Source organism: Populus alba, chromosome 11 (genome assembly GCF_005239225.2).
Source record: "Populus alba chromosome 11, ASM523922v2, whole genome shotgun sequence".
Classification (NCBI taxonomy): Eukaryota; Viridiplantae; Streptophyta; class Magnoliopsida; order Malpighiales; family Salicaceae; genus Populus; species Populus alba.
Window position 1 is genome coordinate 20864543 of NC_133294.1, and position 24827 is coordinate 20889369.

Here is a 24827-nt window from a genome sequence, read left to right on the forward strand (position 1 = left end):
GTTAGTTAATGAAAAACAATTATGAAAAGAAAGATTTTAGACGAAAAATACTTTTAGAAATTATGAAAAAATAAAAAATACATTATTGTTTGTTAATTATACCAAGTTTGATCCTATATATATATATATCAATTTTGATTGTTATTTATTTTTCTCTTATTATTTTTTTAAATTAAAATTTTTTTATCTATCAGATTTAATCATATTTTTTTTTTATTATTTAAAATAATTTATAAAATTATATTTTTTTAAAATTTTATTCTCTTTCAACTTTTTTATTTGTTGAATTTGGTTCATATTCTTTTAATAAACTTGAAAAAAAATTAATAAATTATTTTTCAATTCATTTTTCATGGTATAGTCAAATACTTGAAAGTATTTTCTAATTTTTTTATAATATTATTAAATATCAAAAAAATAATTTATTTTCTAAAAAAACTACTTTTAAAAAAATTATTTTTTAATAAATAAACAAGGCTAAATATAATTTAAAATTTCAACTAAATGCATTGATGTGTTTTTTCTTTAATATCTGAGGAAAGAGAACTATTGTTTCTATAATTTGAGCATCCCACTTGAGTTTGTTTTTAGAAAAACTTAAAGAGTCTTGATTTTAGAAAATCAAGATAGAGAGATTTTTTATTGAAAAATAAATTGAGTTGAGAAGACTAGAAGGATACATGATCGAAGGAAAGCAACGACTATATGTAAAATCTAGTTTGGCTTGACAAATTAATTCAATAGTTCACTAACAAGAAATTTAGCATAACAAAATCTTATCTAAAATAAGTTTTATGTAAAATTAGATGAAAATTGAATCGGTTAAAATCTAGATAAAATCATGTTTGTTTAATTTTTTTTCAAAACTATCTTTTTAATTTTTTTTTGACACTATTATTTTGATATTTTTTGAAAAGAATAAATAAAATTTATTTTAGATATATCCACTTGCTTAACTCACTTGGAATTCCAATAGAATTATAAGACAAACCATGTTTTATAATGATAAAACTAGTAGTGTAGACGATATATATATATATATATATATATATATATATATATATAAGGTATGTATTTGAGTTTGGTCTTTAAAGATTATTAATTTGAGTTTTTATAAATTTTAAGATTATTAAAAATTTATGTAATTGTTAATTTTAAAACCATAAAATTAGTTAAAGTATACACAAACTAACCCGAAAAATTATATTAAATATATAGTCATGGGATGCAGAGATGGACCCAAAACTTCTTTTCTTTTCTTTTTTGACAAATAAGAAATTTCATCATCAAAGGGACAAAGCATACAAAGTTAACAACATGAAAACATCACAGAAATTCCAATTAACAACATGATCCCATTTTCACATCCGATAAAATCCAGGCTGAGATTATTATGTGCTTCTAATTCAGTTGGGCTGGATATTTGTAACCTATGGTATCTTTGGGCCACTGATCTGTACAAATCTTGCTCGATGAGTTGTAAGTGGGTAGACAATGTCTTTATACTATTCTAAACCACCCTTCTATTATAGTTTTTATTATTTACATATTATTTCTTCAAAGCATTTTTTCTTATAAAATAAGATACAAATGTAATGTAATTAAAGATACAAAGATAATTCTTATTTGCTTGTGCACGGTGACGATGATCCGACGATGATCCAAAATATAAGATAATTAGTAATAAGACTTACACGGTAGGATAATAAATTAATCATTTAGTTATTACAATTCATTCTCTCTTTAACTAAGGTGAGTAGTAGCTTCATATAAAAAGTCAAGATGATTACTAGCTAGGTGTGAAAAATCAAAGTGATTGGTGGCTTGAAGGAAGAAGCTAATTATTTGTAAAATATCATCTTTAATAGATATTAGAACTCTTAGTAAGTATTTTTATATAAAAAAAAAGATACAATGATATTTTAGAATTTTTTTTTAAAAAAATTAATTAGCAAAATATTAAAAAATAAAAAGATTATTATTCATTTACTTGGATGATTTATGAAGTATTTACATGCAAGGCAATTGGCTCAATGCCTAGCAATGCCAGTAGCACTGTGGCATTGAGCTTAGAACCTAGACATGTTACTTGAGCCTGAATTCTTAGTTATTCAAAAATCTTATTTTTGAATGCAATAAATTTAAAAAATTTTGCTTTGAAAACTACCATTAAATCTTGATCCATCTTGGTATTCAATAAAACATGGTTTCTTGAGAGATACAGGAAAGCATATCACATGTAAAGAACCACACAAAGGCAGTGAAGTGCTTGTAGTGGAAAACAAATCAACATCTCCTATATATAGACCAATATCAACCACGTTCTAATTTGGGTGGTTGTTGTGGCCAGTGCATGCTAGCTGCTTATGAACATGGAGAAGATATTAATAGTGGTGGCGGCCGCCGCCGCAGTCAGCCATGGAAGGTGGCAATCTCAATACCCTTGCCTTGATAGGTCAGGACCGGGGAATCATATTTGCTGAAAAGCTTGTAGGACGATAAGAGTGAAAGAGCTGCATAGCAAATCACTACAACAAATGTAATGACTGTAGATATCAAGGCCTTGTGACAAAATCCACCAAACGACACACAAGCCTCGCTCCAAGTTATGGCTGTGTCGCCCTTGCTTGCCAAGTACAGCACCTCCGTCGACACCGTGCCGGCGGCCAGAATCACATAGGTTAACACCTAGGTGCATAATTAAGAATAAATTGATTAATTACTGAATTTTTGTAATTAAGGTTGATTGATTTTGATGAAATTATTAGTTACCTGGTCAAGCAAGAAAAAGGTCCATGCTCGAGGCATGGTGGACGCTCGAGGCATGGCTACAATGACCGCTGAAAGAAGGGAATAACCAGCACAAATGCCATTGACGTGCACCAAATACCTGCATCATAAATTAATCCCTTTTGTTAATTGAGTAAAACATTGTTTCCTGTCTTAAGTGAAGGGAGCTTTTTAATTTCTTAGGACCAAGACTCTGTGATTGGCTTATGACAGAAATTCTTCTGAAAAAACCTCAACTATTGGATTTATGAGTTCCCTTTGTATGATCTAATTAATAGTTTAATGCACGGGATTATTCAAAATATGATTATCAGAAAAAATATTTTTAAACTTAGCATTATGGTTCACTCAAAATTAAAAAGCCCAGAATATATATATATATATATATATATATATATTATATATATATATCGATCTCCATTTTTTTTAAAAAAAGAAAAGTTTCCAAGTCAAACAGTACAGAACTAAACTGTAAAGAGTATGGAGATTAATATGCATAAAATATAGACCTGAAAGCTCCAAGATCTGAATAAGAAAGCGAGCCATAGTCATTAGTTTGAGTATTCTTGAGCATGACCACAAGTGCAGAGACACACAAAGCCATTGGCACCAAACGCAGCATAGTCTCGGCTGTTCGCGTGGTGTTTTCCACATCTTCATTCTCATCTCTTGACCCCATCGTCGTTGCCACGGGAGAACTTCCCTTGTCCCTCTTCTCCATCGTCTCTCTCTCTCTCTGTCAAAAAAGCTTTGCAAGTTGGTGTGCTGCGCAACGCAGTGAAGAAGAGGTGTAGCTGCTCATGATAAGGGAGTGATCATTTAAGAAGATTAGGTGAAGTGGGTGACGTGCATTCAATGTCATCAAAGCTGATCACACATACCTAAGTGCATGGATAGCAGCTCCCTTTCTCTATCTATCACACGTACCAAAGTGCATGAACATCCTACTCTCCTCTCTTTCTCCACAAGCAATGCAAGTAGCTGATATATTCAAGTGATTAATGTGCCATATCTTATCTTGCATGTTGAGCATTAAAAATTGCTTTTATTTTAAGTTCTTTATACAATTACAAAGCATTGTAATGAATTGATCAATGTGGACCTTAGTAATCAAAGTTGAGCGTAGCTTTCTGTGGGCATCACGAAAAAAATCGAAAATCTTTTTCGAGGCAAATATTGCTTAATGCATCAATATTTTTACCCTTTTTTTTATTTAAAATTATTTTTTTTTGTATATTTATATCATATCAATAATTTTTTTTTTATATTTAGTGATGGAATTAATTTCGTAACTAATTTCTGTCAGAAATTCAACTTTTTCAATAACTAATGCACACTACACGAACCTATGTAGCTAGGCTCAAGGTTGATGTATTCCTTTTCAATTCAATAGTAAATGTTAATAAATTAAAATGATGTGGAGCTATGAGCATGGAGATCTATCATTAGAATTAATGGAGTTTCGAGATAAAACTAGAGAAGAATGTCACCTCCTCCATTGTCAAAAACCAAGCAGAAGTCTATTCCACTTGCTCCTGTCGTGAGTTGAGCAAGTGTAACATCAATAAATAATACCAAAAGCATCTTGACTTCACTAGGGAATCATTTGCGTAAGGAAGATACATTGCCTGATTTGGTTATGGCAGACACCGTAACATCGAAAGAGAAAGGATAAATTGCAAATAATAATAATAATAATAATAATAATAATAATAATAATAATAATAATAATATTATAATTTTTTATTTTTATTTTAATAAAAAAATCCAATTATTATATATCTGATCTACTAGTAATAAATTGTTCATAAAAATTTAATTCAAATTATTTTTTCATTTATATTTTTTTAATATAAATTTATTTAAAAATATATGAATAATAAAACGCCTTACACATTATCAAAAAGCACCCATGCATGTGCCATGACACTCTTAGTAATCATTGAAATCTTCCAATTCAAATTCATGCCTAGCCAAAAGGGCGGACTTAATATGATCAAATCTACTTGTTAGGTTAATTTAGAAGAAACACAAAAGATTGATGAAAGAAATGGTTTGATAAAAAATGATTTCGAGATAATATTTTTTTCTTGTAAATTTTGTGATAGTGACATATTTATTTTTAATTATAAATTCAAAATATGATCCATATTGAATGATATATTTTTTAAATATTGAGATGGTGACAAATTGAAACGAAAATATATTGGATCGACATGAGTTAGATTTGGTTAATCAACCAAACTCATGATCCGGATTCTAAGACTATGAAAATCTTATGAAAATAAAATCAAAAAAATTATGGTACTTAAATCCTAATTAACTTAACATTGAAGGAAGAAACTGAAAATAAAAAAAAATCAATAAAAAGAAAAAGAAAAACAAATACCAGGTGAACTCGGGTTAACTTTTCAAACTCGTGATCTTAGTCATGCACCCCACTATATTTAATAACTTTTTTCTCTTAATTTATTCTTTGTTTAATCACAAGATAGCTAGGTGCAGGAGACTCTTTTTTTTTTTTTTTGTATCAAATAACATTTTTTCTTAACGAAATAAAAATTTGACATGCAAGTTGGATTGAAAAAAAATAAAGATTGATGTTTTTTTTCCAAGCTAAACAAAAAAAAAGGCTATGATTTCAGACCCATGCGATTAGCCTCTTATATGATGCCAACAACGCGTTGTGTGCTAGCCTAAAACAATATCACAGATAATGTGTTGTTTACTGACTCGGTTTACGACGACCATGAGGTTGTTGAAAAATCATGTCATGGATATTTTGTTCCTAAAAATTTATTTTTCAACCAAATTATTGTCCCAAATACCTAGAAAATACTTTATAAACCTTGTTAAACCCATTTTAAATAACCCTAAAATCAATCCAAAAACCTAAATCAATTGAGTACAAATCTTTTATCCTGGGTAATTGAAATGCCAAAGAACATCTAAGTGAAACTTTCCAATTGAATAGAATTTATTGACACTAATTAAGAATGACATTGAAATTGGCGTCAATGATGGTTTTCTCTACCTACCATTAAAATCCAGTGAATTTCTCTCTCATTACTCATATCAGGGACTAAAAATAGAAAACATATTTTTTCGGACCAAAATAAAAAATTCAAAAAGAAAAGGGATTGAAAACCTGATACTTTGAAAAGTATGAAGAACCAAAGAAAAGTTTGTGTACTAATTATGAAACCGCCACCTATGTTCATTATTGTTTTCACTTTGATCCCCCATGTTTTAATCTTGCCCTTTGTTAACAAATTATATGCAATTGGCTACCAATTGACCTTAAAAGACTTTCTTGTTAGGGGAAAATGAAACTACAATTGGAAGATCGATAACCTAAAACAAAAAAAAAAGGATTGTTAAAGTCCATATTGAATTAAGGTATTTGCATAGCACATATACGCCATGCAAAATCCTGATTTCTTTTAGTTTCTTACTAATGTTTTTCATCTTTTATATTAATTAAAATCCTAGTGCAAGGAGGAATCCTTGATAATTTTTTTTATGTGTTAGACCAATTAAGTAAAATCCTTGTTTAACTAGTTAGTTATAACCTTTATTAGATTATGATAGTTATAGGTTGTTTAATTAATTGTTTGAAAAAATGAATATTTTTTTTCTCTATTAATTTACTTATGAATATAAAAATAAAGGATACATCTTCCACCTCTTTATTTATGAAGGTTTTAGTGTATGCTTGGTAATGCAGTTCAAAATGTTTTATAATAGTGATTTTAAATTAAAAATGTTTTTAAATGATGTTTTTTCATGTGTTTTTTTACATCAAGAGAATAAAAAAATATAAAAAAATTAATTTAATGCTTTTTTAGATTAAAAAAATAATTTGGAAAACACTTTCAAAAAACAAGTTAAATTATAAAAACAAAAACTCTCTTATAAACTTTATACTAGTCTAAACTTATAAGAAAGTCAATTTTCATAAATCTCAATTAAAAGTTTACTTTATTTTTCTTCAAGATCAATTTTCATTAAATACATACATAGGCCATACAAAAATAAAATAGTTTATATTTAATAAATAAATATAATCTTAGAAAAAACCACACACACACACACACACACACACACACACACACACACATATATATATATATATATATATATACATACAAGTAAATCCAGGAGATCCATTGAATTGGAGAACGTCATTTCCACCTCTATATCCTAAATAATTTATTCACTTTGGGCCTCTTATAGGCCCATATTGGTTGTAAAGGGCTCTGAGCGCATTGTATGTTAGGCCTACCAACTTTTTCTAATCTATAAACAGAGATCATCCACTAAGACCACCGCTTCTGCCACCACCGGACCACCGCCAAATAAATCAGCACCGTCACTCCCACCCCCACCCCCACCGCGTCTGCTCCACATCGATAGCCTCTGACATCTCCTTTCCTAAACGGTGCGCTTTTATCGCAAAGAGAATACAAAAGCAGTGACCAAGAAGACCTGTGTTTGGTTACAGAGAAAGCAAGAGAAAAGAAAATGGCGTTGAATTCACAGAAATGGGGTTATGTAAGGATCATAACTGGAACAATTCTTGGTGGGGCTCTTGGGTTCTATGTTATGCACCGGGTGGAAGTCAGCTACAAGGTTAAAACTTCTTTTTCTATCTTTTGAGCTTCTGTTTGTTTACTGAGAAAGATGGAACTTTTTGGAATTCAAAGTTGTTAAAGTGAAAAAGTTATGATTTTAGTAACATGGGGTTTGCTTGTTTTTGTTTGTTTTGTAACAGGAAAAGATGAAGGAGAGATTGAGAGAGTATGAAAAGGAATTGAAGAAGAAAGAGGAGTTGAAACAGCTCGAGGAATCCATGTAGTTTTCCTTTTCTTTTATTTTTAGTTTTCTTTTTGGTTGCTGAGAAAAGGGTGGAAAGTGAAAGAAAATAGAAGTAATGTTCCACTACATCATAGCAATCTAATTAAAATGAACACCAAGAATGTTAGAGAATTATGGATTTGTTGTTGGTTTAGCATATTGGTTGAGCTTTTGACTTTACTTGAGATGGATTGTAGTTGATCACCAATATTGGGAAATTGTTGGCTTGTTTGCTGTCCATTACAACTAGGTTGTCAGCATCACTTTGATGCTTCATTGGCAGCTCTTATACCATTATGGCTGAGTAGGTGCCAGTCCAGGGTTGAAATATCAGTCTGGAGTTTTGGAAATTCTGTTATCCAGTAATTGATACGCAGAAAACTCATTGATTTGAATGTGTCTTGTTTTGAATGTGTAGAGAACTCATTGATTCATCTTGAAACTTTGTGTCAATGTACTTTCTCACGGATCAATCTGCATTCCCATGAAGGTCCCAAGGAAAGAATGTTCATGGATGGATTTGGTTAACTTATTGTTATGCCTTCAAATTTTCTCAGCAATAGACTTGATGGATTAATTTTCGTAGTGATCTTTCCAACTTCTCTCTAGGACGAGGCAGTTTCTTATTGTAAATTTTGATATTTGGAATCATGTCATATGCATCCGGTTCTTGTAGCTACATGCATCTACTAAAAGGCAATTTGATTGATCCTCCTAATTCAAATATGTAGATAGGTTTCAGGGCATTGTTTGGTGTTGCCTTGATGTATGAAAATCAGCAAGCAAATATTTGTGTTTTCTTACTAATGCAAGAGACTAATCAAAAAGAAAATGGGGTTGGTGGAAAATGATGATTTCTGTGGAAGAGATGGAGATTTCACAAAATTCACAGGCTCAAAGCCATTTGTTTTAACATCTGAGGCAACAGACATGTGAATATCATGTCAATTGCCTCAATATCTTCTTCTAATTTGGAAACTCATGTTTTCTTGAAAATGTTTGGATTTGATGTCAAGAGGCAGTGTTAAGTTGTCAATTGCACCATTAAAAGTATGCTGTTGTCAATCAATGGTAGGTGAGTGCAGCTTCAAGATCAGTCAAAGTAGAGATTCAGATAGCATAGTTGTCATGAAAATCAAATTGACATGCGTTTTAGAAGAGTCACAAGCTTTTGGCAGATCCATAGATATTACCTGCAATCAAATCCCCTGTTATTATTGCAGGCATTTCTAAGGATGATCATGATTTCAAAAGTCTAGCTAATTGTCCCATTGGTTACGGGCATGGTGTTCTTTAGTCTTTACCAACTGATGGAGTATTTGAATGTTCTTCTGTTGGCACGGGCACTGGTAACTGTGCTATTCTTACAAGTTCCCTCTGTGATTGCTGTTTGTCACCTGCCTACCAGTTGCCCTTGGTAATTCTCATCAACTTCAGCAGAGAAAATGCCTTCGTTTAGTTTGCACCACAGATTTTCCAGTATCCCAAAACCCAAAGGGATATCAATCAATCATTGAAGTTTGCTAGCTTTATCATGTTGCTAGGCCAACAGATTCGTGATGGCCAGATATGCAATGAGGATGCTTTTTTCAATTAATGTTGAATTCGGGAAGGGAAACAAGATCATTCATGTGTTTTTTAGCAGACATGACAAAATATTCGTTGCAAAAATCAACTAATAATCAGTAATCGTTTCTAACTCACAACTTCTCAGGGTGATTCAAATCAGAATTACGAGGGAGTATAAAAGCAGTAATGTCAAATAATTTTGAGGGACAACTACAAAAAATCAAGAATCCCTCGTAAGTTCTGCTATGTCAATCACCTTGTTTGTTAGGAGATCCATCATCTAACGCCCTATTTTGAGCAGTAGAGTTAGAAAACGCATGTCTTCTAATTATTCTATTTGTACTGGAGGATTTTTTTATGTAATTAGTTTGTTCCATTATACATTATGAAAATCAAAGCATGAACCATGAGATTATTTAATGAATTTAAAAAACTTATTAAGATGTTTTTTTTTTAAAAAAATATTCAAAGATTTAACGAAATAATAACTAGTACTTCAAAAAAATTAAATTGTAATTCTTCAATTCTCAAATTTACAAAGAACAAAACCCGAGAGTGATTACTAGAATCTTTTCTAAACTTAGCACCATTAAAATATTTTTTATTTAAAAATATTAAATTTAAGCAAAAATAATTTTTAAATTTTAATAAAATACGATTTGAACGAGTTTCAGTAATAATCCTGTGCCAGTAAAATAATCTCAACACATTATTTTAATAAATAGTGAAAATTAACAGAACGACAAGAGAGGCAAAAGAGCCGAAGACAACTCCACAAACTCTGCCAGGCCGAGTCACAACGAAGTGCTCCCATGCTCCATGCTCCATGCTCCAGCATCATAATAGAAACAACAGAAGAGAAGGCACAGCCACGAAGAGCTCCCATTATTCGAAAGAAAAACAACTCCACCATGAGGAAATCATACTGATCGTCTGCTCACGGATGCATTTGTGTTTCCTCTTAATCCACCCCAAACCTCTTCCTGAGCTCCAAGACGAACTCGTACACCTTTTTGGGGTCTTCGAGAGACCTGGATACACTCTCTTTTTGCATGCATCTCTCAGCCCATGCAATGATCTTGGGACACTCTGCCTCTATACTGAAGCTTCCACAGGTCTCATAGGCATAAAACCAGCAGTAGAAAGGAACGAACGCCACATCCACATACCCAAGGTTCTCTCCGCCGTAATAAGGCTTGTCTCCGAGCTCTCCTTCCAGCAGCTTGAGGCACTCGATAAAATCCTTTTTTGCTCCCTCCAGTTCTTCTCCTTTCGTTGTCCATATCTTCTTAGTAATCTCAAATACCTGAAATTAAGATTCATAGCACAGCTCATATTGTAAAGCGGACTAATTAAACAGCACCTAGCTAGAACAAAAGACCTTGCGAAGTCCAGTTCCCATGCATACGTACCTTCTTGTCAATAAAATCTGCCCAGAATCTGGACTGGGCTCTCTGGTAAGGATCAGAAGGCAGAAGAGGGGCCTTGCCCTTCCATGCATCGTCAACATACTGAACAATAATCAGGGACTCACAGACTGATCTTCCATTGTGGACGAGAACTGGAATCTTCTTGTAGACTGGGTTCATCTGAAGAAGCAATGCACTCTTGTCCCTCAAGTTCTGTTCACTGTACTCATACTTGACTCCCTTCTCTGCCAACGCTATTCTCACTCTTATACCAAAAGGGCTTGCCCAAAAATCCAGCAGTGTCACCTCATCAGCCATTGTTGCTGTGAAAAAGAGTAAAACTGAATCACAGATAGTTCTTTCTCGCCTTTCAGAATGGCTGTGCTCTTGACAGTGGAGAGTAGGAATCTTTATAGCATATGTATCTTTGCAGAAAGATGTGGCGGAAATAAATAAGTGGAAAATGTGCTGTGCTAGTACTGCCCTGTGGGCAATTAAGTAGATACCATATCGCATTTTCATGTTTGTTCCTTTCTATGTCTTCAACTACATCACACCAACCAGTCAATGATTCCTGAAAAATAGACAAGGAAATCTCATAGTTAGTTGTTAGCAGGTGCATAAATGATTTGATAACGAATATGCATGCAAGAATTTTCTTGTGAACATCAGATTATTGTCATTTTCTTCGGAATTGACCATTCACGTGTCAACAACCCTATTCTTGTCTGACTTGAAATATGTTTAGTTTTTTAGAGTATTTTCGGACTCTAGCACAGTAAAAACTAAAATTTAGTAGAAAATATTTTTAAAAATAACATGGAGAGTTGCGGATGATATTTATAACTTGTGAGATATAAATATCATTTCTAGTCCTCTCAAAAATAAAATAGACTGAAATAATTTTCAATAAAAAAAAGAAAAAAAGAAGAAGAAGAGAAATTAAGACCATGCAGTCAGATTAAAGATCTAATAATAACATCATTAATATCATAGGAAAAATCCAACGATTCTAAGAAACGTCATTAACAATACCTGGAAGGAACTACACAAGCCATTCAAAAACAAACAAACACTAACACATTTAGATGACTCGCGTAGCCATACTTGAAAGGAGTTCTTGATGTAGCCAAAGAAAAGTTGGCAGAATTCATGGCTATCAGGCCTGGCACACTAATGGCTACGGTTTCTTTGGTTGGATATGCCTAGGAAGGTGGAGACTCCTTCCATTGATAAGACAGGATCAATATCCATGCAGATGGAAGGGTTGACATTGAGACTGGCTTAGTTTTATTAAAGCATAAAATGGAGATTAATTTTCAATTCTCTATTTGTCGATGGTCTGGTCTCAAACCACGACCAGATTGCTAGTGGAGAACAGTACTACGCAGTGCTTCTGTGATGCAAGTTGTGATTCGCATGAAAAAGCTTTAAAACTAATAATTTTTTTTTCATCACGCGAAACACAATTTACACTGTGTAGCAAAACGAAGCTTTGAAACTAATATCTTGTGTTATTTGTACTGTGACAAAAAAACTGAAAGTTCTTAGATTTTACAGCTGCTTCTTCCCAGAAAGCTTGGCATTGTCGGTTGGTACAGAAGAGATCACTCCACTTGGAATTTTCATTTGTTTGGCCATTGTTTCCTTTTACATGAGATAGATAAACAAACCCTTTTACTCGAATTTTGTTTTGATTGAGCCCTCTAAGTATTCTGCTAATTTAGGGACATTAGAATTTGCGTTATACAGTGACACAATAAACGATGATCAATCCCGTTATTTGACTCGAATTAAGGATTGATCAGATATATGATTGATCATAATAACAAGAAATTAAAAAAATATATGCTTTGCCTACCCTTGCTGCTCTAGTGTTCTTCCCTTCTTTGATTTTCGAGCATCAACAGAAAACAGAGAACCCATGAGTTGTAGTTTATTTTGTATTGTAATGTGATTGAACTACTTAAAACTTGGTATAAGAAAATTAACTTGAGGATATATATAAATATATATCATTGAATGCCAAATCTTTCCATATTAACATGAGGCTTTGTGTGCGTTGAGTGCCAAATTAATCTAATAAATTCTCAAACCTTCCCTTTTCCGAGCAAAAATTAGCAAATCAAATACAAATACCAACTAGTTCAGATCCAAGGAAATGGCAGCTAGTTCAGATTCAAGGAAAAGCGTGCAAAGCACACATCACAAACAAATAAGATTGAAGCTGGTCTGGACATATCCAGTTCCTAGTCAACCAAGGAGCAAAGCCAAGTGCCACAGAATTACAGAAAGTTCAATATTATTCGTAACAGAAACAACTCCAACATGAACTACTAATTAAAACCAAAAAAAAACAACATACTGCCTTGACCATATCCTTGTAATCAATCAAACCCAAGGCTCTTCCTTATCTCCAAAACCAACTCGTGGACCTTTCCAGGTTCTGCAAGAGACTTGGCTACACTCTCTTTTTTCAGGCACCTGTTAGCCCATGCAATGATCTTGGGGCATTGAGCTTCGATGCTGAAGTTTCCGATGGTCTCATAAGTAGAAAACCCGCAACAGAAAGGAAGAAAGGCAATATCCACATACCCCAGAGTCTGACCTCCAAAATAAGGCTTCTCTCCTAGTTCTCCCTCCAATAACTCAAGGCATTCAAAGAAACCCTTCTTTGCCGCCTCCAGTTCTTCTCCTTTTGTTGTCCATATCTTCCTAGAAAGATCATGTATCTGGAGATTCACAGCACTTCATCACAAAAATAATATAGCAGAACACAAAACCTAATTAGACGTCCACAACCAATGTCCTTAAGGATATTTACCCACATAAAATTACTATCCACCAGGATTCAATAGGTTCTTCCTCGAAAGGAGGGATGCAAAAACAACAAGGAAAATACCAGCTAGAAAATCCAGTAAGTTTAAGTGTTTTAAGTTCAGTGATATTTTGTGTTTTTCTAACATGGGATGTAAAAATATTTTTATTTCTGATAAGAAATAAAAACATTTTGAAATAATCTCTGAAAACGCTTTCCAATATAAAATAAAAACATTTTGAAATGACCTCAAAGAATTCATTTTTACAGCACAAAAATGATATTACAGTAAAAACATATCAACAAAATCATAAAAGGTGTGTGTATATATATATATCCATACCTTTTTATCAATAAAATCAGCCCAGAACATGGACTGAGCTCTTTCATAAGGATCAGAAGGTAGCAAAGGAGCCTTGTCCCTCCACACATCATCAATATACTGAACAATAATAAGGGACTCGCAAACTGGTTTTCCTCTGTGGACGAGAACTGGAATCTTCTTGTAGACTGGGTTCATCTGAAGAAGCAATGCACTCTTGTCCCTCAAGTCCTGTTCACTGTACTCATACTTGACTCCCTTCTCTGCCAGTGCTATTCTGACTCTCATGCCAAAAGGGCTTGCCCAGAAATCCAGCAGTGTCACCTCATCAGCCATTGTTGTTGTGAAAAGGAGTAAAACTGAATCACAGATAGTTTTTTCTCGCCTTTCAGAATGGCTGTGCTCTTGACAGTGGAGAGTAGAAATCTTTATAGCATATCATTTTCATGTTTGTTCCTTTCTATGTCTTCAACTGCATCACACCAACCGGTCAATGATTCCCGAAATCTCAGAGTTAATTACCCTGGAAAAATGAGATAATTATTCATAAATTTGAGAAATTATCACCGGAATTCATATTATGTACGATCAATATATATTTTATTAGGGGGATTGTGTAGGGAAAGTAAAATATATGATAACGAGAGTATGTTTGTTATTATTATTCAAATTAAGCAATAATCTTGCCAACAAACCTTTTCAGTTTTTGCCAGAAGAAAACTTACGATAGCTTTGGTAATTTCAAGTCAATTTACATACGATTTGTTTTTGCCATGGTTCCATATGTCAGTGTCATGGGAAGCTCGATCGAATGTGGAAACCACCAAATCTGGGCTCGAAACTTCAAAAAAGAAAAAAAAACTTGCAATCATTTTCTTATGAACATCAAATTATTGTCATTTTCCTGAGAATTTACAATTCACAGTTTTGTCTTCGAATCTCAAGTCAAATCCGTTTAATTAATCAAAGTTTATAAAACAATATCAAATCCATTCTATTTGAATTAGCTAAGTAGCCAAGTTGATCCAGAGAAGTACCAAAAAAGAAAGAAAAAAAGAAAGAGAGGAATAGAATTTTTTAGTAGGCTTTTGAGGGCTGGTTATTTCTTCTTCGGCGTTTTGAAAGTGTGTGCTTTTTATTGAGTATATACTATTAACATGTACTCAATCTTTGGGAGTTTAGTTATTATTATTTTTAAAAATTATTTTTAAAATTAACGTATTAAAACAATCTAAAATATATAAAAAAATTCATTTTTTTTTTAAAAAAGTTAAATTGTTGTGCAACGCAATTAACATTATGTTTCCAAAGGGTGCCTAAAACATTGTTTCGTACTGTGTTTATACTAGAATTTTAATAAAATTTAAATTTATTATTTTAAAAAATTATTGTGGCGAATTAATTAAATAAGTGGAAAATGTACTGTGCTAGTGCCCAGTGGGCAATTGGATACCACATCGCATTTTCATGTTTGTGCCTTTCTATGTCTTCAACTGATCATCACACCAACCAGTCAATGACTCCTGAAAAATAGACAAGGAAATCTCAGAGTTAGTTACCCCTCACAAAATGAATGAAATAATTATTCATAAATATGAGAAATTATAATCGGAAATTACGAGTTGAGAGTTTTAACATGCTAAATCGGACTTAACTCGTGTAAAATCAATAAAATTAATAAAATTTGATCTGATTTTATGAGTTTATTAAATTTAATGATATGAATTTAAATTATGTTTAAATTGATCTTAAAATGTCTGCTAATTAGTTTTGTGAGATTAAACATATTTTTGAAATCGTACATTAGATAAAATTAAAATTTTACAAGGAAATATTATATATAAAAAAATATATTGTAGTAAATTTTCAGGTCAAATAGAGATAAGAAACATAATATTTTACAATTTAGTGATTTATTAAACTCATCTTTTAATAAGTCTGATAGACTTAAATCTTTTGGGCTCGATCAAGTGTTGAGCCTAGATATTGGGTATAACAATCTGTTAGGCCCAGTTCTTTTAGGTTTAGCTAAACGCTATTTCCAAATCATGTATCAGTCTAATAATATGTTAGACTCGGCTTTTCTAGGCTCAATAATTCAAGTTTATAAAATTTTATTTTCTCCTATGATCAAGTAAAGGATATTTTTCTTTGATCTTTTCTCTTTGACAAAGAAGGTGATGAGTTATAAAGACCAATTGAAATTTTTAGAAAGGGAGGTTCTTCATAATATATTTATTTTCAAAGTTTATTTTTAAAATATTATTGTATTTTTTTAAAAAATATTTATTTAAACATCATAAAATCCTTAAATTCACTAGAAAAGATTTTTGGTAGATACTAGATCCTAGTTACCAAACCATTTTAGGTGCCGTTTTGTTTGCTGAAAAGTAGTTTTCTGGAAAGTGAATTCTGGGGAAAGTGAATTCTGGAGAAGTATTTTCCGATGTTTGATAGTGTAATGAAAAATAAGTTGAAAAACACTTTCCAGTATTTGGTCATGTCATGGAAAATGAGCTGGAAATAACTTATTAATATTTTATTTTTTCTCAAGTTTATTAAAATAATAAGGAACAAATCTTACAAATTAAAAAGTTGAATGAGAATGAAATTGAAAAAAAAATATAATTTCATAAATTATCTCAAATAAAATAAATAATAATCAAAAATAATAGAGATCAAATCTAAAAAATTAAAAAAACAAATGAATGATGAAGAAATGAAAATAATAATAATCAATATTTCATTAAATTATTTCAAATAAAATAAGTAATAATCAAAAGAATGAGGACCAAATTTGATAAATAAAAAATTTCAATAAAAAAATGATAAGGAAAAAGCAAATAGAATTATAAAAATAAGGACCAAAGTTAATATAAAAATAAAATTTTAAGAGATAAAATTGAAAATAAATATTTAAAAATATATATATATAACAATCAAAGTTTGAGGATTAAATTTGATATAATCAGTAAATAATGATATTTCTAAATTTTTCACAATTTCTTGGAAAGTGTTTTCCCCCTAAATTTTTTTAGGAAAACACTTTCCTGAAAACCAAGCCAAATTTTTCCTTTTATTGGAAAGTGTTTTTCATTGACCAATTTTCCTAATGGCAAAACAAACACAAAAAATTTTAGAAAGTGATTTTCTAGAAACCACTTTTTCGGAAAACAAACACAGTTAAAGGGAAAAACACTTTCCTGAAAACCAAGCCAAATTTTTCTTTGACTAAAAGTGTTTTTCATTGACTCCGTTGACCGGAAAGTGTTTTATGTTGACCAATTTTTTTTAATGTCAAACAAACATAGGAAAGTTTGGAAAATAGTTTCTTGAAAACTATTTTCCAGGAAACAAACATTATCTTAGTTAAAGAAATTGAATTAAATTGTCTAAATCATGAAATTAATAAATTATTCTATATATAAAATTTGTTTTCAAGCTATTTGAATTTGCTGAGATATCATCAAATTGGAAATCAAAAATCGAGGTTGTTGTCCTTGGATTTGAAACTTTTTCAGGTTTTGCATGAAGAAAACTAAGGATAGCTTTGGTAATTTCAAGTCAATTTAAATACGATTTGTTTTTGCCATGGGTCCATCTGTCAGTGTCACGGGAAGCTCGGATATTGGAAACCACCAAAATACGGGCTCGAAACTTTTTTTGAAATAAACTTGCAATCATTTTTCTTGAAAACATCAAATTATTGTCATTTTCTTGAGAAATGACTACTCACGTGTCAACGACCCTATTCTTGTCTACCTTGGAAATATGTCTAGTTTTTTAGAGCATCTTCCGACTCTAGCACAGTAAAAATTAAAATTTAGTAAAATAATACATCAATGAAAACATTTTTAAAAAATAACATGGAAAGTTGTAGATGGTAATGTATTCATGACTTGTGAGCTGTAAATATAATTTATAATAAAAAGAAAAAGAAAAAAAAACAAGAACATAACAAAAAAAAAAACCAAATATCTAATAATAACATTATTAATATTATTATTAAAAACAAATTAATAAAAAAAACAATACCAGAGAACATCAACAATAATTACTAGAATGGGCTCCAAAAGCTACCCAAAGCAAACAAACACTAACATTGAGGTGACCGTGCATCAGACTCTGATACTTAAAAAGGAGTTCTTGATGTAGCCAAAGAAGAGTTTACGGAGAACAGTACTAGAACACTGTGTAGCATAACGAAGCCTATGATAATTAATGTGCTTCCTGATGCAAATCAGGAGGAGACAGAGGAAGGAACCTTGTAACACACAAAGACTACTGGAAGACATAAACATGGGAAACCAAGGAACCGTGAAAGCTTACTAGCTGTAGTTATTATTTCTTAGTCTAGCTGTAGTTATTATTTTAGTTAGCTGGCAGTTTCCTAGTTAGACTAGGATTAGAGTTCAATTACGTATTAGATTATAATTCATTAAATAGAGGGTATTTAAGAGGGGAACATAACATAAGAAACGACAGTTTTTGTAATCAAGCAATTTGCTATTCTTAAATACAAATTCAGGAGTGATTCCTCTACAGAGAGATTCTGCATTAGTTCATTGTTTTCATTGTAAGCAACTAGAGGTTGCAGCAGAGAGCAATTACACCAAATTGGTATCAGAGCGGTTCATGACTGTAACCCGGAGTGGTAATTCCTATCCAATGTCAAACAGCTCAGCCCCTACTAATTCCCCATGCGGACATACAAACTTACAACAACAAATCATCCATATCACCACTATGTTAGAACAACTTGCTAACCGAATGGATGCTGTGGATGAACGTAGAGCAAGGTCTCCCAATAGAAGGGGGCGTGGACAATTTCGTGAAGAGGCACCAAGGGAAAATCTGGACGCTGAATATAGAGATGTTGAACCCCAACACCACCGACTACAACATCACAGAGAAGAGGTTCCACAGCACCTGCACCATAATAGAGAAGAACTTCCACGACACCGTAACAGGCGAGGACTGGAGACTCAACCAATCGATGAACTCACCAAGCGAATGAAGGTGGATGTGCCTGACTTCTATGGAAAACTGGAATCACATGCTTTCGAAGATTGGCTAATTACCATTGAAGACTACTTTGATTGGTTTGATGTATCGGAAGACCGAAAAGTCCGGTATATCAGGATGAAATTAAAGGGACATGCTCGTGTCTGGTGGGGAAGCGTAGAAGAACAACTGCGACGAACTCAACGCCCACCAATCTCAAACTGGGAGGAGATGAAGGAACGATTGAAAGAGAAATATTTACCAATTGATTATGAACAAATGATGTTTGAAGAAATGCTGCAACTAAGGCAAGGGGCCTTAATAGTAGATCAATATACAGATAGGTTCCATGAATTGACGGTTCGTAGCAGGATTACAGAGACCGATCAACAGACACTAGCCCGATATCGCAATGGCCTACGTAGGGAACTATACAAAGAAATGCTAATCGCAAGACTCATCACGGTGGAAGAAGCATACCAACTAGCACTGCGTATTGAGAAACAATTAGGGATCACAACCGGAAAGAAAGTCATGCCAATGGAGGGAAAACCATGACATTCGACAAACTTTTCCATCCAAAAACCGCACTTACCATATGACAGATCAAGTGGCTCAATACTGGGAGAACAAAGAGGAAAAGCAAAGGTTACAAGTGATGGTCCACAGTGCTACAAATGCAAAGGATTCGGATACTATGCTGTGGTGTGCCCCACCAGAGATAAGAAGCTTGCCTTTATATGTGAAAAAGAGCTAACAGTAATGGGGGAGGCGGAAGGAGAGAAAATTGAAGACCTTGCAACTGAGAAGGAGGAACACCTGGACGCTTCTGATCTTCCAAGCTGTGTTATTCATCGAATATTAACAGGAAATAAAACTGAACTCAGAACAAATCAGGACTGGTTGCGCACCAACATCTTCCATACGCGACTAGAACATGGGGGCAGAGCACTCAATGTGATAATCGATAACGGCAGTGGTATGAATGTAATCTCTGAAACCGCAGTAGAACGACTACATTTGAAGACCGAGACACACCCATCTCCCTACCGAATAAGTTGGGTTAATGAACACAACTCAGTCTTAGTCAAACACCGTTGCCTAGTACAGTTCTCATTAGAAAGAGAGTATGTAGATGAAGCATGGTGCGATATCATTCCAATGACCGTCTGCCACATGTTATTGGGACGCCCATGGCTTTACGACAGAAGAGTCTCTTATAATGGTTACACCAATACCTACTCTTTCCAGTTTAAAGGCAATAGGCTAGTCTTAGTCCCACTACCGATTGTAGAATTTGAAACAACACAAAAACAGGTGCCAGTATTAAATATGAGGCAGTTCTCTCAAGCTGTCAATGGCGAACAAATGTTGTTGTTTGTAGTAAGGCGTGAAGTGAAACAAACTGATGGCCTAGTGCCCAAGGAGCTAGCATCCATACTGAAAAAATTCCAAGACATCATGCCAGATGAGATGCCCCACCAACTGCCACCAATGCGGGATGTACAACACACAATTGATCTCATCCCAGGGTCATCTTTACCCAATTTACCCCATTACAGGATGAGCCCTGCGGAGAATGAGGAGCTCAACTGACAGGTCCAGCAGCTAATGGACAGAGGATTCATCCGAGAGAGCCTTAGTCCCTGCGCAGTTCCAGTACTGCTCACACCAAAAAAAGATGGAAGCTGGAGGATGTGTGTTGACAGTCGAGCAATTAGTAAAATAACAGTCAAATACCGATTCCCAATCCCCTGGCTGGATGACATGTTGGACTTACTAAACGGCGCCTCTATTTTTACCAAAATTGATCTACGTAGCGGATATCATCAAATTCGCATTCGTCCTGGAGACGAATGGAAGACAGCATTCAAAACAAAAGAGGGGCTATTTGAATGGCTAGTCATGCCCTTCGGATTAACCAATGCACCAAGCACCTTAATGCGTGTTATGACACAAATTCTCAAACCATTCCTGGGAAAATGTGTTGTGGTATACTTTGATGATATCTTAATTTTCAGCAACTGTTTGCAGGATCACTTAGCACATGTGGAGCAAGTCTTAACAACATTACAAGCAGAGCAACTCTATATTAATCATGCCAAATGTTCATTCCTGAAGAAGAAAGTCTATTTTCTAGGCTTTATCATTTCCAGCAAAGGTGTTGAAGTGGATCCCGCAAAAATACAAGCCATTCAGAATTGGCCAACACCTCAAAATGTCTCTGAGGTCCGTAGCTTTCATGGCCTAGCTACATTTTATTGACGTTTTATCCGTAATTTCAGCACTATCATGGCCCCAATAACCGAATGCCTAAAGGGTACCAATTTCAAATGGACAACAGCAGCAAACAAAGCCTTTGCTGACATCAAGGATAAGCTAGGGAATGCACCAGTACTAAGACTCCCTGATTTCTCCAAACTCTTTGAAGTCGCCTGTGATGCTTCACATATAGGAATCGGGGGGGGGGGGGTTCTAAGTCAAGAAGGACATCCAATCGCTTTTTACAGCGAAAAGCTCAATGATACTCGTCAGAGATATTCAACATACGACATGGAATTTTATACCTTGATTCAGACAATTAAACATTGGCGTCCTTACCTGATCCATAGAGAATTTATCCTTTACACAAATCATGACTCTTTGAAACACCTTGGCTCTCAAAGCAAACTCAACCCAAGGCATTCTCGTTGGACAACATATCTGCAACAATTTGATTTCATCATCAAACACAAAGCAGGGACAGAAAACAAAGTGGCAGATGCACTAAGTCGACGACCCCACCTGCTACAAATGTTCTCAGCTCATACTACTGGCTTCGAAGAAATTAAGACTCAATACACTGATGACAATGATTTTTGCACAATATGGAGCAATTTACAAGCCAAAATCACGATCACTGGAGGAGACTATTCACTGAAGGATGATTACTTATTTTGTGGTACTAAGCTCTGCATCCCCAAAGGCTCACTACGTGACTTCATCATAACCGAACTCCATAGTGGTGGATGGGCCGGACATTTTGGCTATGACAAGACATTTGCCATAGTTGCTGATCGGTTCTACTGGCCTCGAATGCGTAAAGATGTGCACAAAGTGGTTGATAGGTGCAGGATTTGTCAACTAAACAAAGGAACCAAAAACCAAGCCGGACTCTACACACCCCTCCCAATCCCAGACCACCCATGACAGCATATTAGCGTGGATTTTGTTCTCGGATTGCCCAGGACTGTGCGACAAAATGATTTAGTTATGGTAGTAGTTGATAGATTCTAAAAAATGGCTCATTTCATCCCCTGCAACAAGACCTTTGATGCATCCAAAGTAGCAGTTTTATTCTTACAAGAGGTGATCAGACTACATGGTGTACCCCTCTCCATTGTGTCTGACAGAGATGTCAAATTTGTTAGCTATTTTTGGAAGACTTTATGGTCCAAAATGGAGACAAAGTTAAAGTTTTCCAGCGCATTCCACCCGCAGACAGATGGCCAGACTGAAGTCCTCAACAGAAGTTTGGGAAACCTGCTACGTTGCCTCATTGCAGATCATGCAACCAGCTGGGACCTTGTGCTCCCACAAGCAGAGTTTGCTATTAATAATTCTGTTAATAAATCTACAGGACACACACCATTTGAAGCAGTATATGGGAGACGACCCTACACCCCCATGGATCTCAAACCACTACCCTTGCCTCCAAGACCAAGTGAAGCTGGCTTGGATTTTTCAGAATACATAAGAGATGTTCATATAGAGGTCAAAAGACGCCTGCCACTTAATACTGAAGCATACGCCGCCTCTGCCAATGTTAGGTGCAAGGACAGACAATTTCACAGTGGTGACATGGTGCTGGTTCGTCTCAAACCAGAAAGATTTCCTTCAGGAAGTTTCTCTAAACTACACGCACGTCGTGCGGGTCCTTTTCGTATTATTAAGAAATTAGGCAACAATGCCTATGTCATAGACCTACCTTCTGAATTTGGCATTAGTCCAGTTTTCAACATTGAAGACATTACTGCCTTTAAAAGTGATGAAGATGTTTCAAGTCATACTTCCAGAACAGAGGAAATGCCAGCGTACCTCCCTAAAGTCTCTACAACCACCACACCACAAGAGGACATTGCCTCAATCATGGATCACCAGTTCGTTTCTACGCATCGCGGGGGATATTACAAATTTTTGGTCCACTGGCGACATCGACCCCTATCCGACTCTGCATGGGTCAAAGGTACTGAGCTTCAGCGTCTGCACCCAGAATTATTTACTGCCTATGTTCACCATAACTTGCCAGAGTCAAGTTCTTCAAAGGAGTTAGCAATTGATGCAAATCAGGAGGAGACAGAGGAAGGAACCTTGTAACACACAAAGACTACTGGAAGACAGAAACATGGGAAACCAAGGAACCGTGAAAGCTTACTAGCTGTAGTTATTATTTCTTAGTCTAGCTGTAGTTATTATTTTAGTTAGCTGGCAGTTTCCTAGTTAGACTAGGATTAGAGTTCAATTACGTATTAGATTATAATTCATTAAATAGAGGGTATTTAAGAGGGGAACATAACATAAGAAACGACAGTTTTTGTAATCAAGCAATTTGCTATTCTTAAATACAAATTCAGGAGTGATTCCTCTACAGAGAGATTCTGCATTAGTTCATTGTTTTCATTGTAAGCAACGAGAGGTTGCAGCAGAGAGCAATTACACCACTTCCCATGAAATTAAAGCTTTGAAACTAATATGTTGTGTTCTTTTTACTCTGACAAAAAAAACTAAAAGTTCTTAGACTTTACAGCTGCTTCTGCCTTGAAAGCTTGGCATTGTCGGGCGGTACAGAGGAGACTCCAGTTGCAATGTTCATTTGTGTGGCCATTGTTTAATTCCTTTTACATGGGATGCAAAAACAACAAGGAAAATAACAAGAAGTGCTGTGAATATAAAATAAAAATATTTTGAAATAATATCTGGGAATTCATTTTTACAGCACATAATTGATATTACTGTAACATAGCAGTAGCAAAGGAATATATATATTTTTCCTCACGCAAGCATAGATGCATGTATCGAAGGGGGGCCAGAGATTTAGCAAGATTAAAGGCATATGTCCATACCTTTTCACAAACTGGTTAGTTTTCCTCTGCTGACGAGAACTGGAATCTTCTTGTAGACTGGGTTCATCTGCAGAAGCAAATCACTCTTTCCGTTGCTCAAGTCCTGTTCACTACACTCATACTTGCCCAGAAATTCAACAGTGTCACCTCATCAGCGATTGTTGAAGTGAAAAAAAATATGGCAATTAAGATCATAAATAGTAGAAAGCAAGACTTTATAGCAGACTTGCTATCTTCATCTGCAGAGTGTATGTGGTTGTGATAAATCGTGGAATAAGTTGCTAAGCTATAGGCTAATCAAGGATATTAGTAAATAGTATGAACTATACTTTATATTCTTTACTCAAGCTTTAATGTTTTTGCCATGCGTCTATTTTTTATTAAAAAAAAAAGTTAAGGAATTTAATTACATCTAAAGACATTAAATTTGTCTAGTTTTCATGCAAATAATTTCCATGGATGATAACCTGCAAGTTTTGCTGGAAGAATTAGATTGCTAAAATTCAAAGATTTCATATACGAAGTAGAAATGGCTTCTCGACAAGAAAATGAGATTCGGAAGAAAACTATGCGTCTATATATTATTATAATAGCAATACGGTTTAAAAGTTAATTTTCGGTTAGAAAATATATTATTATTGTATTTTTTATTTTTTAATATCGACATATCAAAATAATATAAAAACATGTATTAAAACAAATTTATTTTATGCAAAAAATTAAAATTAAAATTAAATTTTAAGAGAACATGATTTGCACCGCGTTCCAGATATGCTCCATAGGGTTGCCCTACCTGCAGTGCCTTGAAGTTCGGGTGTTTTTGGTATTGCGGTAATTATTGTGGTTGTGGTTTGAAAAAAATTATTTTTATAAAAAGTACTTTTAGTTGAGATTAGTTTGAAAAAATATATGTTTGATTAAAACTATAGTTGAAATTGAGGTTGAACAAAAAATAG

At 33.9% G+C, this 24827-nt stretch overlaps 5 protein-coding genes across 5 annotated transcripts; 2 read left to right on the top strand and 3 right to left on the bottom strand.

Moving 5' to 3' along the window:
* Nucleotides 1–2164: 2164 nt before the first annotated feature.
* On the bottom strand, nt 2165–3579 carry LOC118035690 (CASP-like protein 2A1). Its single transcript, XM_035041304.2, has 3 exons — nt 3300–3579; nt 2773–2890; nt 2165–2688 (listed from the first exon to the last, which is right to left on the bottom strand). The coding sequence occupies exons 1-3, from the start codon at nt 3509–3511 to the stop codon at nt 2413–2415; spliced, it is 606 nt and encodes a 201-aa protein (XP_034897195.1). The 5' UTR covers nt 3512–3579; the 3' UTR covers nt 2165–2412.
* Nucleotides 3580–6980: 3401 nt separating this feature from the next.
* Nucleotides 6981–7832, top strand: LOC118035711 (uncharacterized). Its single transcript, XM_035041329.2, has 2 exons — nt 6981–7422; nt 7565–7832. The coding sequence occupies exons 1-2, from the start codon at nt 7315–7317 to the stop codon at nt 7646–7648; spliced, it is 192 nt and encodes a 63-aa protein (XP_034897220.1). The 5' UTR covers nt 6981–7314; the 3' UTR covers nt 7649–7832.
* A 2080-nt stretch (nt 7833–9912) lies between these two features.
* LOC118035705 (probable glutathione S-transferase) lies at nt 9913–11156 on the bottom strand. The gene is made up of 2 exons (XM_035041321.2): nt 10629–11156; nt 9913–10522 (listed from the first exon to the last, which is right to left on the bottom strand). Exons 1-2 carry the CDS (start codon nt 11145–11147, stop codon nt 10178–10180), a joined length of 864 nt encoding a protein of 287 aa, XP_034897212.1. The 5' UTR covers nt 11148–11156; the 3' UTR covers nt 9913–10177.
* Nucleotides 11157–12771: 1615 nt separating this feature from the next.
* LOC118035708 (probable glutathione S-transferase) lies at nt 12772–14224 on the bottom strand. The gene is made up of 2 exons (XM_035041326.2): nt 13787–14224; nt 12772–13357 (listed from the first exon to the last, which is right to left on the bottom strand). Exons 1-2 carry the CDS (start codon nt 14099–14101, stop codon nt 13013–13015), a joined length of 660 nt encoding a protein of 219 aa, XP_034897217.1. The 5' UTR covers nt 14102–14224; the 3' UTR covers nt 12772–13012.
* Nucleotides 14225–18535: 4311 nt separating this feature from the next.
* LOC140956097 (uncharacterized) lies at nt 18536–20365 on the top strand. The gene is made up of 2 exons (XM_073412292.1): nt 18536–19305; nt 19375–20365. The coding sequence occupies exons 1-2, from the start codon at nt 18536–18538 to the stop codon at nt 20363–20365; spliced, it is 1761 nt and encodes a 586-aa protein (XP_073268393.1).
* The last annotated feature ends 4462 nt before the right edge of the window (nt 20366–24827 follow it).

What these genes read in the sequence shown, in the direction of transcription:
- LOC118035690 (XM_035041304.2), bottom strand. Translation starts at nt 3,511, where the DNA reads ATGGAGAAGAGGGACAAGGGAAGTTCTCCCGTGGCAACGACGATGGGG. An exon ending in TCAGATCTTGGAGCTTTCAG is followed by an intron (nt 2,891 to 3,299) that starts GTCTATATTTTA and finishes TTTATGATGCAG; the next exon opens with GTATTTGGTGCACGTCAATG. An exon ending in CCTTTTTCTTGCTTGACCAG is followed by an intron (nt 2,689 to 2,772) that starts GTAACTAATAAT and finishes TTATGCACCTAG; the next exon opens with GTGTTAACCTATGTGATTCT.
- LOC118035711 (XM_035041329.2), top strand. Translation starts at nt 7,315, where the DNA reads ATGGCGTTGAATTCACAGAAATGGGGTTATGTAAGGATCATAACTGGA. An exon ending in GGGTGGAAGTCAGCTACAAG is followed by an intron (nt 7,423 to 7,564) that starts GTTAAAACTTCT and finishes GTTTTGTAACAG; the next exon opens with GAAAAGATGAAGGAGAGATT.
- LOC118035705 (XM_035041321.2), bottom strand. Translation starts at nt 11,147, where the DNA reads ATGAAAATGCGATATGGTATCTACTTAATTGCCCACAGGGCAGTACTA. An exon ending in CAGATTTTATTGACAAGAAG is followed by an intron (nt 10,523 to 10,628) that starts GTACGTATGCAT and finishes TCTTAATTTCAG; the next exon opens with GTATTTGAGATTACTAAGAA.
- LOC118035708 (XM_035041326.2), bottom strand. Translation starts at nt 14,101, where the DNA reads ATGGCTGATGAGGTGACACTGCTGGATTTCTGGGCAAGCCCTTTTGGC. An exon ending in CTGATTTTATTGATAAAAAG is followed by an intron (nt 13,358 to 13,786) that starts GTATGGATATAT and finishes GTGAATCTCCAG; the next exon opens with ATACATGATCTTTCTAGGAA.
- LOC140956097 (XM_073412292.1), top strand. Translation starts at nt 18,536, where the DNA reads ATGGATGCTGTGGATGAACGTAGAGCAAGGTCTCCCAATAGAAGGGGG. An exon ending in ACAACCGGAAAGAAAGTCAT is followed by an intron (nt 19,306 to 19,374) that starts GCCAATGGAGGG and finishes ACCATATGACAG; the next exon opens with ATCAAGTGGCTCAATACTGG.